General features: G+C 39.2%; 1 protein-coding gene across 1 annotated transcript in view; it reads left to right on the top strand.

Moving 5' to 3' along the window:
* Positions 1-14,059, top strand: part of TMEM131 (transmembrane protein 131) — a gene marked incomplete at both ends in the record, with an annotated part of 163,962 nt that overhangs the window by 110,795 nt on the left and 39,108 nt on the right. Inside the window, 10 exon segments of the mRNA XM_027767558.1 lie at positions 201-353; positions 453-528; positions 708-825; positions 3,207-3,345; positions 3,448-3,557; positions 4,085-4,151; positions 11,210-11,361; positions 11,741-11,883; positions 12,303-12,489; positions 13,442-13,627. Coding sequence (XP_027623359.1) covers positions 201-353; positions 453-528; positions 708-825; positions 3,207-3,345; positions 3,448-3,557; positions 4,085-4,151; positions 11,210-11,361; positions 11,741-11,883; positions 12,303-12,489; positions 13,442-13,627 — 1,331 coding nt within the window.

Genomic DNA, 14,059 nt, shown 5'->3' with positions numbered 1-14,059 from the left:
GGAAGGGTTTTTTTTTGGGGGGGGGGGGCTGGTGGAGCTCTTGATTATAAATTTAGAGATTATCAACCAGTGAAAATTCTAAATGTGTTGTGGGCTTTGGTTTCCTAAGAAATGGTCTTGTCAGCTTTAAAGTGTATGATCCTAAGAAAATCGGACCATAGATAAGTGAGTTTGTTTGTTTGTTTATTTTCTCTCTTCAGGGAAAAATAGTTCATCAAAGTTTAAATATTATGAATTCCTTCTCGCAGAAGGTAAAGATACAGCAAATACGATCTTTGTCAGAAGATGTGCGATTTTACTACAAACGATTACGGGGCAATAAGGAAGACTTGGAACCAGGGAAAAAATCAAAGGTTTGAAAATGTTGTCTTTGAGAATTTCCTTCTGTTGCTATTTTGTATTGTGTCCTTCTGCGGATTTGGGATTCATGGTTCTCCTGTGCCTCTTTGTAGATTGCAAACATTTATTTTGACCCTGGACTGCAGTGTGGGGATCACTGCTATGTTGGCTTGCCTTTTTTGTCCAAATGTAAGTTATCTAGCTTTTCTCTCTCATACTGTCACTTCCCCCAAATATTCTTTTAATAAAGGGCTGCCACCTTTGAAGTCCACCCCTGTCTCTTGATGCTGTAGGAATCATGGGAAGGAAAACTGGCAAGTGGGTACAGAGCTAGGGCTGAGTACGTCAAACATCTCTCTTTGTTTTAGCTGAACCCAAAGTGCAGCCTGGGGTAGCCATGCAGGAAGATATATGGGATGCTGACTGGGATTTGCATCAAAGCCTATTTAAAGGATGGATGGGAATAAAGGAAAATTCAGGTCATAGGTAAGTATTTTGGCTGTCTTTACCAGTTAGAAATGTCTCTGTTGATACGAAATGTTATTAAAGGTAGGAAAATACTCCTACTTTTCAGAAAGTTATTAAGGCGGTTTAAATTGCCATTTTAATTGTATATTGCTTAGAAATATAGACATTACCATTTTTCTCTTTTCTCTAGTGCTTTAGATGCTTCCTTAAAATCAAAGAAACTGTGTGAAGTGGTCTTTATGTAGGATGGCTACAGTGTTCACCATAGTCACAGCCATTCATATAAGAAGTTTCTTTATCTACCACTGGCCTCTGTTAAAGGCAGAGGAAATATGTTCTAGGTTAATTTCCACAGTAGGAACATTTATTTGCTCTTTGTGAGAGGAACTGCTGCCACCCTTTCCAGGTGCTGAGCTGTTAGGGGGCCACACAGGGCCCAGTGCAGCCAGGCCCCACGGGTGCCTTTAGCAGATACAGAATGTGCTAATGGCATCTCAGTCCTGCACCTGGTTCCAGAGCACTGGTGTGTTTACTTGGTAATGTAGAAATCTGGTCTTTTTCATGGACTTCAGAAAAGAATTTGGGGTAACTACAGCATGATAGCCAATGAAAATTCTTCTCAATTAGGTAACCTAAAATATTTTTGTCAGATTCAAGATATTTCAACTTAAGACCACTATAAAATTCATGATTGATTCTAAGGGTTTGTTTTTCTGTGCATAGTTTCTTAAAAGAACATTTAATTTTTACTTTAAAATGGTGAAAACGAACACTAATAACTCTTCTGCATCTCCAGTGATAATGTGCAGTTATGAATAAATAACTGGTAGTGCAGCCCTGGGCTCAGCTGCAGGGAACCTCTTCACTTCCTACCCCCCAAGGCACCGGCCTTCCTGCCCAGACAGTCAACACCCCCCTTTTAAGCCCTGGGTTCCCTGTCTGCCCTGTGCTGCCATGTCCTGGTTGCACAGTGAATTGGCATTCTCCCTGTTCTGTTACCTTGTCAGTGTGTGTACTATGGAGAATTTCTACTAGCCTTATAAAATCTATACAGGGCTGGCCCCTTGGCTTGGCTGTTAAGGGAAACAGATCCTATGGGGTCAACCAACACAGTTCAAATCCAAGCCCCAGAGGCTTGAAAGACAAGCAGGCTCATGTGCATGTGTGCCAAAATCTCAACAGCATGAAGAAATGGAAGAGAAGGGATTGTGGCCCTACGACACCACATTAATGAGGTGCTTTCTCCCTTTCCCTCTCTTTCTGTCTCTGGCAAGCAGACATGCCCTCTGGCACATTAAAAATAAAAATACAAAAAACAAAACCTCGTACGAATATTAAAGTATCAGAATTCAGTAGTGGTTAGGGCTTGAAGTGGGCTTCCGTGTTTGGTTCCAGGGACGTCATTTATAAAATTGTTATAAAAGTGTCTCCTTGGGGAATATGCTCTGAGTTTTGTACTGCCAGCTTATAAACACTCCAAGGTAGAGAGAGAGTCCAATAAGGACCTGAGTTTTGATTTAAAAAAAACAAAACGTTGCATGTATCCCCATAAAACTACCATGTTTTACCTCTTCAACTGATGTCTTCATAAATGTGAGGATTTTATTTGATTTTTGTATCAAGGGGGAAAGCCACATGCCAAACAACGCACATCTCTCATTAGTTCTGCTGGACTGTTCTTGGCAACCTGCTGGCTACTGGAGACTCCATCTTCCCCCAGGCATGGAAGGTCTTTTAGGATTCCCATAATATTACGTTAACTGTATATGCCTCCCTTTTCTAAATGTTATCTAATATAGTCAGCCTCTTGAATTTGTATTTTAAAGGTTTTTTAAAAAAATTTTTGGAGGATTACATTAATGCAGTTGGTGCTATTCCTGAGACTTTGTCTTCCTTTACATATTCAGTACAAAACAACATGGGTAATCAGTGATAGATGTTTTGGCAGCTCTTTGGTTTTTTTTGTTTTTTTGTTTTTGGAGAGGTTTTTGCTATAGGGCGCGTGCGCTCACCAGAAAGACAGAGACAGAAAGCGAGAAATCACCCCCTGGGGGTATGGCCACACCGCAATCCCTTCTCCTCCATTCTCTCAGGCTCTTGGGTACACACATGCCCGGCGTGAGTTTAAGCTGCCGGGTCCAGGACTCAAACCGTGGTTGACTACATGGGAGTCCAGCAACATAGCCATTACGCCAACTGCTGATCCCTTTTGGCAGCTCTTTGAACCAAGATAGAACCCCTTATAGTGTTAAAAATACAGTAAAATATGAGAGCAAATAAACCTGTGTTTTTTCAAGTCCAGAATAAAATTTCTGTTAGGTAAGCCAAATAGAACCTCTTATAACAGAAAACTCAAATATTTGACTTTTATACAGTGATGTACACATTTTTTCCCCTAGATTGAGTGCTGTGTTTGAAGTAAATACAGACCTTCAAAAAAATATAATATCAAAAATTACTGCTGAGCTCTCTTGGCCTTCCATACTTAGCTCACCCCGGCACTTGAAATTCCCACTTACTAATACAAACTGCTCTTCAGTAAGTATTGAAAGTGCTATTCGTTTTTGGAAATATATAAGATGATTATAAAGAATTTGCTCTTGCTATAAAAATCTTTACTGTTTCATTACTCTGTTTAAGGAAGAAGAGATTACTCTAGAAAATCCTGCAGATGTTCCTGTCTATATTCAATTTATTCCTTTGGCTTTATATTCCAATCCTTCAGTGTTTGTAGATAAGTTAGTATCAAGGTAAGATTGGTTTAGATAATCAAATGTTTCAATATAGTTATTGAATTATTATTTTATATATTTAAAACTTTATTGTAACCCATACAGTATTAAACTTGACTTAGATTCTGGATCTGTAATCAAAATTCAGAGAAGATTATGAGAAGAGAGGTTGATATTATATTAAACATTTAGAAGAGCTTTCAATGGAAGGCAAGAAAAAGTAATCTACAAGTACCTCCCAAAAACTTTGTAAAGAAAAGGCAGATCAAACTTTTCAAATATTTAAGTAATATAGGACTTCCTTCCAAAAACTTTGTAAAGAAAAGGCAACTGAAACATTTAAAATAATTTAGTTTTTAAAGTGAACAAAATATTAATGACAAATTCTGACCTTTAATTCTTTTAAATACTATGCTAGTATTGATCTCAAAATCTGCCAAAAGGTAAGTTGCAAATAAAGTATAAACTTGATAGTTACTCCAAATATATCATCGTGTAGTTATAATACTATTTATGAAGAAATATATGTACATTTTTTATTCTAGGTTTAACTTGAGTAAGGTGGCAAAGATAGATTTGAGAACACTAGAATTCCAAGTCTTCAGAAACAGTGTAAGTATTTTAACTTCATACTGTTCCACAGAAATAATTCTATAATAAGCTCAATGCACATGTGACAGAAAACTATTGACTTGCTTTTTTTTTTTTAAAGAATTATTTCATTTTATTTATTGTTACTATCATTATTTAAAAATTTGCTATAGGGCACATGTGCTCACCAGAGAGAGAGAGAAAGTGAGAAAAGCAAGCCACCAGGTCTGGGACTCGATCCATGTGGGAATCTAGCTCCTCAACCACCATAGCATCTGTTGACCCCACTATTGGTTTCCTTTAAACATGGCTGAAGGATAAGTTACTTAAGAATTCAGAGATTTCCGTAGTTATTTTAGAGGCAAAGAAACCAGAAAGTGTGGGTGGGATTTAGATCAAGCTGGGGAAGCACATGGAATAGAAGATTTCTATTTGTGGGCTTTGGAACACTGAACCATGATGGTTTGTAATAACAGCCACCAAGAAATTCTGAGATTTAGTGTGGATGAGGTATGTACTAATACATGATTTATTGTTCAGCATTGAAATACTCAACTCTATCATCTAAATTTTTTTTCTGAATACTTTCTAATAAAATTGTAACCTCCCATGAATGTCAGGCCCATGTCTGGCTGAATTCATATTTAGCAAAGTGGCATGCATGGCTTTCACTTAATAGATAATCTTTAACGTATATATAAAACTGGTTTGCTCTAGGAACTATCTGTCATTCAGACCGGGCTGAGCTCCCAGTGATCACTCATTATGTGAGACCTTACTGTGTAGAGTATGGGTCAGTCAGAAAGTTAGCACTTGGAGCCCAGCCCAAGTCCCTTGACCTCCATACTCTTCCATTTCCCTAGGATCAAATTCAAATTTAGTTCATTCAGATTCCAGAACCCTTGTCCTTACTGTCATTCCATATGGTCTGATCTGCTCTGAATAGGAGTTTGCTAATCAACATTGTCAAAATAGATGTCTTGTAGTTCTTGAAATATTGCATTCTTTACCATTCACCCGTAATGTGCACATTAGACAAACCTTCATTAGTATAGGTTTCACAAATAAGTTTTTAAGTCAAGCTTACATAAAGTAGTTTCCAGTATTGTACTGTTTTCTGTTAAGTAATGGCTAGAACACTAAAGTTTAGACAGTCACATATTCTAGCATCATGCCCGTGAAATAATTTTGCGCTTTGCTTTTCCCATCCATTAAATGCCAGTGTAGGGGGCAGCGCAGTAGCACAGTGGAAGAGAATGACATTCTGCGAGGCTGACTCATGGTGGGGTGGGGTGGAGGGGTCAAAATCTGTGTCCAGGGACTTTCCTGTCCACACAGGGCATGTATGCGTGTGCTCATGACCCAAGATTGGCTAGGCCCAGGGTGGGTAACAGCATCAGGACCCTGCTGGGGGTGCTGTTTGTGAGTCTCTGTTTCTGTCCTTCTCTCTCGCTCTTTTGTGGAAGAAATAAACTTTTTTTAAGGGCTTTTTATCTTAGGGCACTTGTGCTCACTGGAGAGAGAGACAGAGATAGAGGGAAAGTGAGAAATTACCCCTTAGGGGGATGGCCATGCAACAGTCACTTCTCCATTCTCCTCTCAGGATTTTGAGCACACATGCACACGTGCCTGGTGTGATTTTCAAGCCACCAGGTCCAGCCCTCAGACTGCGGTCAGCCATGTTGGAGTCCAGTGACGTAACCACTACGCCATCTGCTGGCCCCATATATAAACTGTTTGAAAATGCTGGTGTAACAAACTCTTATTGGAGGTTATCTAGAAAACCCAATAATAAGAATTTCCTTTTACTCTGTTTTCATAAGGGAAAAAATATATGTAAGAAGTAAATGAGCTAATAGTTACCTTATACAATTCGTATTTACAAGTTTAAAGCACTGAGAGACAGGCACTGTTAGAGATAAGAAAATGAATTAAGTGGGGACCAGCAGTTAGCGTAATGTCTATGTCGCTGGACTCCCACATAGTCAACTGCGGTTCGCATCCTGGGCCCGGTGGCTTAAAACTCACGCCGGGCGCATGTGCGTGCTTGCCCAAGATCCCAAGAGGAGTACGGAGGAGAAGGGATTGCAGCGTGGCTATCCCCACTGGGGGGTGATTTCTCACTTTCTGTCTGTCTCTCTCTGTCTGTCTGGTGAGTACACGCGCCCTATAGCAAAAACCTCTCAAAAAAAAAAAAGAAGAAGAAAGAAAAAGAAAATGAGTAAGCGTACCCTTGGTCTCAGAAATGTACTCTTAAGAAATTCTGGAGGTAGGGGCCAGCAGGTAGCATAGTGGTTAAGGCAAACCATGTAATTGACCACAGTTTGGGTCCTGGACCCAGCGGCTTGAAACTCACACTGGGTGTATGCTCATGTGTGCCCAAAATCCTGAGAGTAGAATGGAGGAGAAGGAATTGCAGTGTGGTCATCCCCCGTGGGGGGCTGATTTCTCGCTTCTCTTTCCGGTCTCTCTGGTGAGCACACATAGCAAAAATGCCTCCCCCCAAAAAATTGCAGGTGATCCCAGAATGAGCTTAGGATAAATTCTACCCCAGTTCTCCACAGGACTCTATACCCGTGGTTCTCAGAATACCCCGTCTCTGGAGTCCCTCAGAGTCAGAAAATTACTAAGAACCTCAGAGAGATTTCTCGCTTATGTGGGCTACATCTGTTAGCATTTTGCGATATTAGAAACTAAAACTTGGAACAGTTGTGGTGTGGTGGTTAAGGTGGCTGGATCCTACACGGATGATTGCACAATTCGAGTCCCAGAGATTGAAGAGATGGGATTCCAGTGTGCCCATGCCCCTTGGGGGATGCTTTCTCGCTTTCCCTTTCTCTCCCTGCCTCTGAGCTCACGTGCCCTCTGGCGAAACAGGTGGTGTAGTGGTCGAGGTACTAGACTCGCACATGGCCAACCACAGTTCCAGTCCCAGACTTGGTGGCTTGCTTTTTCACTTTCCCTCTCTCCTTTTCTCTCTCTCTGATCAACATGAGTGCCCTATAGCAAACCTAACATAAATGAATGAATAAACAAATAAATAAAGTTAAGTAAATGATTTTAAAACAGATTTTTAAAGGAAGCTAAAACTGATGGATTTTTAAAATATTGATTTAATTCATTTAAAACAACAACCCTGATTCATTTAACATAGGTAAGACAGAATATGAAAACAAACTTTTATTTTATCCATGATAGTGTGTGTGTGTGCATGTGTGAGAGAGAAACAAGTACCATCGAGGCACAGGGTATGTTCATGCCGCATTCTCCCTTCTCCAGTCCGTCAGCTCCTGGCACTCACACACATGAGTGACTAGGTTGGAGATTTGAACCATCATTACCAGGTGGGATCCAGCTTCTCTGGAGTAGCACATTACTGCTACACCATAAAGCTGGCCCCAAGAAAACTAAACATATCTTTTTTAAAGTCACTTAACTTTTAAAGAAGAATCGATAGTTACCTTTTTTGGAAAATGTCTTTAATGGTTCTCTGTCTTTTTTTTTTTTTTTGGAGAGGTTTTCGCTATAGGGCGTGTGCACTCACCAGAAAGACAGAGAGAGACATAGAGACAGAAAGCGAGAAATCACCCCCCAGGGGGAATGGTCACGCCGTAATCCCTTCTCCTCCATTCTCCTCTCGGGATCTTGAGCACGCACACGCACACACCCAGCATGAGTTTTAAGCCACCGGATCTGGGACGTGAACCGCGGTCGACTATGTGGGAGTCCAGCGACATAGCCATTATGCTAACTGCTGGTTCCCATAGTTCTCTGCCTTAATAGACAAGATTATATATCTGCTTAAGACATACTGTTTTGGTTGAGGTATCTGACCAGAGTCTGACCTGATACAGACACGCAGTGGAAAAGGAGTGTCCTCATTGCCTTTTAGCTATAGCACTGTATTTCAATCATTTGGAAATTGTTGGTTCACTGAGATCCACAGATCTTACAAATGTCAGTACAATATTTTGATACAGTATCCGAACCACTAATCTCACTAGAAAATTTAAGTATTGAGAAGCTATCCAGTTCAGAAAGATGGATATAAGTTATTGGAAATTCTGAAAGTTGCTCAAAAGCCTGAATTTTATCATTGGCAACAAAATTTCAGTTTTGTTTTCTTTAAGACTTACTCTCAGAAAAACATAATAATTATCTGAATAATTATAGATGGATTATCAATCATTCTTTCCAACATAAATGGCGTTCTGTAAGAAAAGTGGCTAGTTCAGCTTGTGTCTCAAATAGCTTTTTAAGATAGCCCCGTGCTCGCTTCGGCAGCACATATACTAAGATAATCCGGTACTCTAGGATGCCATTGGAGTGCTTTGCGCATGCTTCCTGTTTTTTCACACAGAATAGTTTAGAAGATATTTGCCCCAGGATAGGTTTAGTTAAGGTAATATTTATCACTGCTTCTTGAAAGACCTTTTTTTCTTTAACTACAAGTGCCTGGCAGTGAGGACTACAGTGGCTACTAGAGAGGTGTGGCACCACCGCCTTGACTCATGCCAGGTCCCCAGGAGTTGTACTCTCTATTGCCTTTGCTGATGGTCAGTGCAGATGTCAACATAGTGGAAAAGAATGACATCTTACAGCATTATTATGAAAATAGCTTAAACATCATGGATATCTTGAAAGGATCTCTGAAATCCCTAGGGTTGTCTATGGCCACTCTACGAGAACCATGACTATAAAATTTTTCAGGCCCTTGTAATAACCCAAAGGCTAAACATCTAAGTGTTTCTCGTCATCAGCAGTTAAATTAGTTCGTTTTGGTTGGGATTATATGTGGGTACTCAGAAAGTTTGTGGAAAATGGAATTAAAAGCATAATAAATTAAAGTATAAATTTACTTTGGTACCAAAAAGTTTGAAGTTTGGGACCAACAGAGAGAAACAAGTACCATAATGGTTATATCGCTGGACTCCGATGTAGTCAACCACAGTTTGAGTCCCAGACCCGGAGGCTCAAAACTCACGCCAGGCACATGTGCATGCGTGCCCAAGATCCTGAGAGGAGACTGGAGAAGGGATTGTGGTATGGCCATCCCCCCTGAGGGGATAATCTCTCTGTGTGTCTCTCTGGTGAGTGCATGTGCCCCATAACAAAAATCTTTCTCAAAAAAAAATTTTTTTAAATGCATGTACAGTTCTTTGTAATACACATTTTCCATGAACATTTTGAAGATTCCACATATGTTTTGTATAGCATTGTGTCTGTCAGTCACTCAGAATAGTTTATTTAAAAGGGATGAATTCACCAGCCACTTTGAAACAATTGGAATGTTCTGTTTTCTTAGTAGAATTTGATAGAGAGGAATGTTTCATGTAGATTTTTTTTTTTTTACCTCAGAAGCAAGAGCTATGTAGTATACTTCATAAAGTCTATTGACTATATGATATGTTTGTAGGATCATGCCGATGCAAGCAGATAGATCTGTGGGCAGTAAACCGAACTGTACCACACAGTGAAAAACAATACAAAATCCACTTCTGCATGTTAGCAGAGCCGTGAGAAATCATGGACACTGATAGCCAAGTTGCAAACCCTGCCTGCTGAAAAGTTTAAACTCAGTGGTGCTTAACAATCAGAGAAGTGAAGGGCATGCAGGTGGCATGGTAGTTAAGGTGCTGGATTCCCACATGGCCAACCCCGGTTCAATCCCAGACCCAGAGACTTGAGAATCACCCCCGTGTGTGTGCACGCATGCTCAAAATCCCAAGAGGTGAATGGAGGAGAACAGGTTGTGGTATGGCCATTTCCCCTGGGGAGTGATTTTTCACTTTCCCTTTTTCTGTCTCTTTCTGTTGAGCATATGTGCCCTATGACAAAAACCTAAAAAATAAATAAATAAATAAAAGAGCAATGTGTACTTATGTGTGAGCTATGGTTTGTTTTAATAAATATCAAATGCATTTTGGGAACCAGCAGTTAGCATAATGGCTATGTCGCTGGACTCCCACGTAGTCGACCGCGGTTCGCGTCCCAGACCTGGTGGCTTAAAACTCACACCGGGCGTGTGTGCGTGCGTGCCCAAGATCCCGAGAGGAGAAGGGACTGAGGCGTGACCATCCCCTCGGGGGGGTGATTTCTCGCTTTCTGTCTCTATGTCTCTCTCTGTCTGGCGAGCGCATGTGCCCTATAGTGAAAAAACCTCTCAAAAAAAAAAAAGATCAAATGCATTTTAAACATAACCAGCTGCCAAGTCACATTTTTTATATTAAACTAAGCCATGCTTTAAATCGTCAATTGCTTTTGAAACAGTAATTATACGTGCATGGTTTTCAAAACAAAATTCGAGGAGAGATTGGTAGGAATTGGAAATATTTTTACAAACACAAAGCATACTACAGCCTGAAAACCCTGCAGTTGGTCTTCAGAGGGAAGAAGAGGGGCAGCCATGACCAGAGGAGGAGGAGCAGGGCACAGGTGCTGGGCACCCGAGTGTTTCCTTGGTGCTAATGCATTGAGCTATTCCTGTTAGGATTGTGTTCTTTTCTATATGCATGTGGTATTTTAAATTTTCTAAAGATTAAAATTAAAAAGATTGAGACTAGCAGATGGTATAGCAGTTACATTGCTGGACTCCCATGTAGTCGACCACAGTTCAAGTCCCAGACCCAGTGTCTTAAAATTCACAACAGGATTGTGTGTGTGTGCCAAAATCCTGAGAGGAAAATGTAAGAGAAGGGATTGCAGCATGGTATCCCCACTGAGGTGATTTCTCACTTTATCTCTTTCTGTCTCTCTGGTGAGCACACGTGCTCTATAGCAAAAAATCTCTTAAAAAAGAAAAAAAAGAAAAAATCTCTTAAAAAAATCTGCATACGGAAACAAATGTTAGGTGTATATATCAGGACTTTGGTGACTTGGGACTTCACAGAAGATGAGATCCTATCCTCAGTTGCCCAGCTCTGCCTGCCAGCGAACCAATGTCCGAAACTTAAAGGACAGAGTCGTTCCTATGTTTCATCCATTTGAGAAACTGCACTGGGCTTTAGATGGAGCAGAGTAAAAAACATTTTTCCAGAGAATATATTAATGGCTTCTGTTTGTTTACCCAATGATTCAAGGCTCATCCACTGCAAAGTTCAACAGGATTTACAGAGGGCCTCTCTCGACATTTAATTTTAAACCTAATATTAAAACCTGGAGAAAAGAAATCTGTCAAAGTCAAGTTTACTCCCATTCACAACAGAACTGTTTCTTCACTAATCATAGTCAGGTAGGTTCTGTGATTTAAGTGTTGATTTTCAGTACTTTCATAGAAGAACCTCTCCTGATTTTTTTTAAAGATGAGTTCCAATTTCTAATTTATGAAATAGGGTATTCACCTTGTCCAAAACCCATGCCTGATGAAATGTACCTTGATTGTTAAATTTATAGCTTAATAGCATGAATACTCTCTTAACATGCCATGTGTGATTCTTCAAGAAAATCTCTCTTCTCTGTGTATTTTTAAATTCTTGAAAGTATACATTTTCACCTTTAAATTCTGTGTGTTAATTCCTATATGGTAGCTATGGAAAAAAAAAAGAAATTATAGGTCAAAAGATTGTACAGATGTAGTAGGAGAAAAATCTATAATTCTTATTTTTGCATAGAAATAACCTGACTGTGCTGGATGCTGTGATGGTCCAAGGACAAGGAACCACTGAGAACCTGAGGGTGGCAGGCAAGCTTCCAGGTCCAGGAAGCTCCTTACGCTTCAAAATCACGGAAGCATTGTTAAAAGATTGTACAGATAGTGAGTATTCCTGGTAGTTCCGAGGGCACAAATTTTAGCATTTACTTTCAATAGTAAATTTCAAACACAAGAACATATGTATTAGTGATGAATGCATAATCTTTTCAGGAAATAATTATGTCTTGCTTACAGGATTGTTTCATTTTGGACCTTAAAAATTTTAAAATATCAACACTCATTGCAAGCCATGTATCATTTACCCTAAGCATGAAATCAGTAAACATAATCGAACTTGTGCCATCTAAAATTACATATCAGAGTGGAATACTTCCCGATGAAATCTAGGGAAGAGCTGATCGCGCTGGCCTGTGGGGCGGTTTATAATCTCCGCATGTAGTAGTCGAATAACATACCATGTGGACTGGGAGTGCACAATGGCAGGATCTATCCTCACTCCTAGTTTTTTTTTTTTCCTTTAGGTTTAAAAATAAGAGAGCCAAATTTCACATTGAAAAGAACATTTAAAGTAGAGAATACAGGACAACTTCAAATCCATGTAGAAACCATTGAAATCAGTGGATACTCCTGTGAGGGATATGGCTTTAAAGTTGTTAATTGTCAAGAGTTTGCACTAAGTGCCAACACCTCTAGAGACATCATTATATTGTAAGTGTTCCCTTATAAGCTGTAAGTCACTAGCTTCTCACTAACTTTCTATACTAGAGTTGTTCAAAGTCTTATCTTCATTTGGGTTTGTTTGTTTTCGTTTTTTGTTTTGTTTTGTTTTTGCACCTTATCTTTGACTTAGGTATCTCATTATATTTTTCTTTTCATAATTGTAAAAATTCCTGTCTCCAAAGTGGATCAGATAATCTTAGAAACATATTCCAGAATTATTCTCAGGATCATATTAAAGCATAAGATGCTGGTATAAATTCACAGTGTAGTTTTTTTCCTATTGTACAGTATAAGAATGTCAGGAGACAATTTTAATGCCTGTATCAGTAATAGTCACAACATATTTTAACAAGTAATTGATAACTTATTATATTGTAAAGTGAATGTAATAAAATACAATCTGTCTTCTTAAGAAAACTGAACCTAACTTCATGATCATCAGTGCATATTAAGTGTCTAAGTTGCTACATGCAAAATATAAAACTTGATACCTAAAGTACAATGAAGAATAAGACATCTTTGCTAAGGTACATATAGTTAACAAAAAGTAAAAACTATGTCAATTAGCAGTACTGTAGGGCTAGGGCAGTTTAAAAAGATAAAGGCATTATTTGGTACATAGACTTGGAGAAGAGTGGGGGCTTAGATAAAGGAGAGATGAAGGAAAGGAAAGAAGAGCTCAGAGACCACATTCCGAATTAATAATTATGGGAAGTTAATTATTCTCTTTTTAATGTAAGTTCTCTTTGTATAGAATACAGTTGTCCTATTACAACCTCATGGAACAAGATTTTCTTTATCTTAAAAGGAAGAAGTTGAATGAAAGGATCAAACTTGAATTCAGCATTAGTATTTCAAGGGCTGAGGAGACTAGTATTACATCGAAATTGCTTGTGATGTATTTTGAAACCTCAGCCTTACTGCCATCCTTTTGTTTCAGGTTTACTCCTGATTTCACAGCTTCTAGAGTTATTCGTGAACTGAAGTTTATAACAACCAGCGGCTCTGAGTTTGTCTTTATATTGAACGCGTCCCTCCCGTACCATATGTTAGCAACGTGTGCGGAAGCCCTGCCCAGACCCAACTGGGAGCTGGCTCTGTACATCATCATCTCAGGAATCATGAGGTACTGTATCTTCTTTCGAGCTTGGATTCATGTCACTTCACACTGTTTATTGAGTGCCTGCTATACCAACAAACAAGACAGACAGCTCTGCCTTTGTCAAGCTTACGTGCTGGTGGGAACAGTTAAAGCCGAACCTCTTAGCTGGCGCATGCTATGAACAAAGACTGTTTTTAACTTTGAAACTTGTTTTCCAGCTTGTTGAGTACATGTTAATTTCTTAAAAGTTTGTAATTTACCAGGTAAAGTTATTTGATTTGGACAATGTAATTTGTTAAATATAATACATTCTCTTCTTGAAAAGAAATCCAAGCAACATGAAACTAATTAGATATATTTTTTTAATCCACAGCATCCTTAGCTTTTTTTCTGTATATTTCTTTATGTGTTTGAGGATCAGATATATTCACCACTAAATTAGTTCAATACCCCTTA

Source organism: Tupaia chinensis, unplaced genomic scaffold, assembly GCF_000334495.1.
Source record: "Tupaia chinensis unplaced genomic scaffold, TupChi_1.0 Scaffold144276_1, whole genome shotgun sequence".
Classification (NCBI taxonomy): domain Eukaryota; kingdom Metazoa; phylum Chordata; class Mammalia; order Scandentia; family Tupaiidae; genus Tupaia; species Tupaia belangeri.
This window is presented reverse-complemented; position numbering and strand designations above follow the sequence as displayed.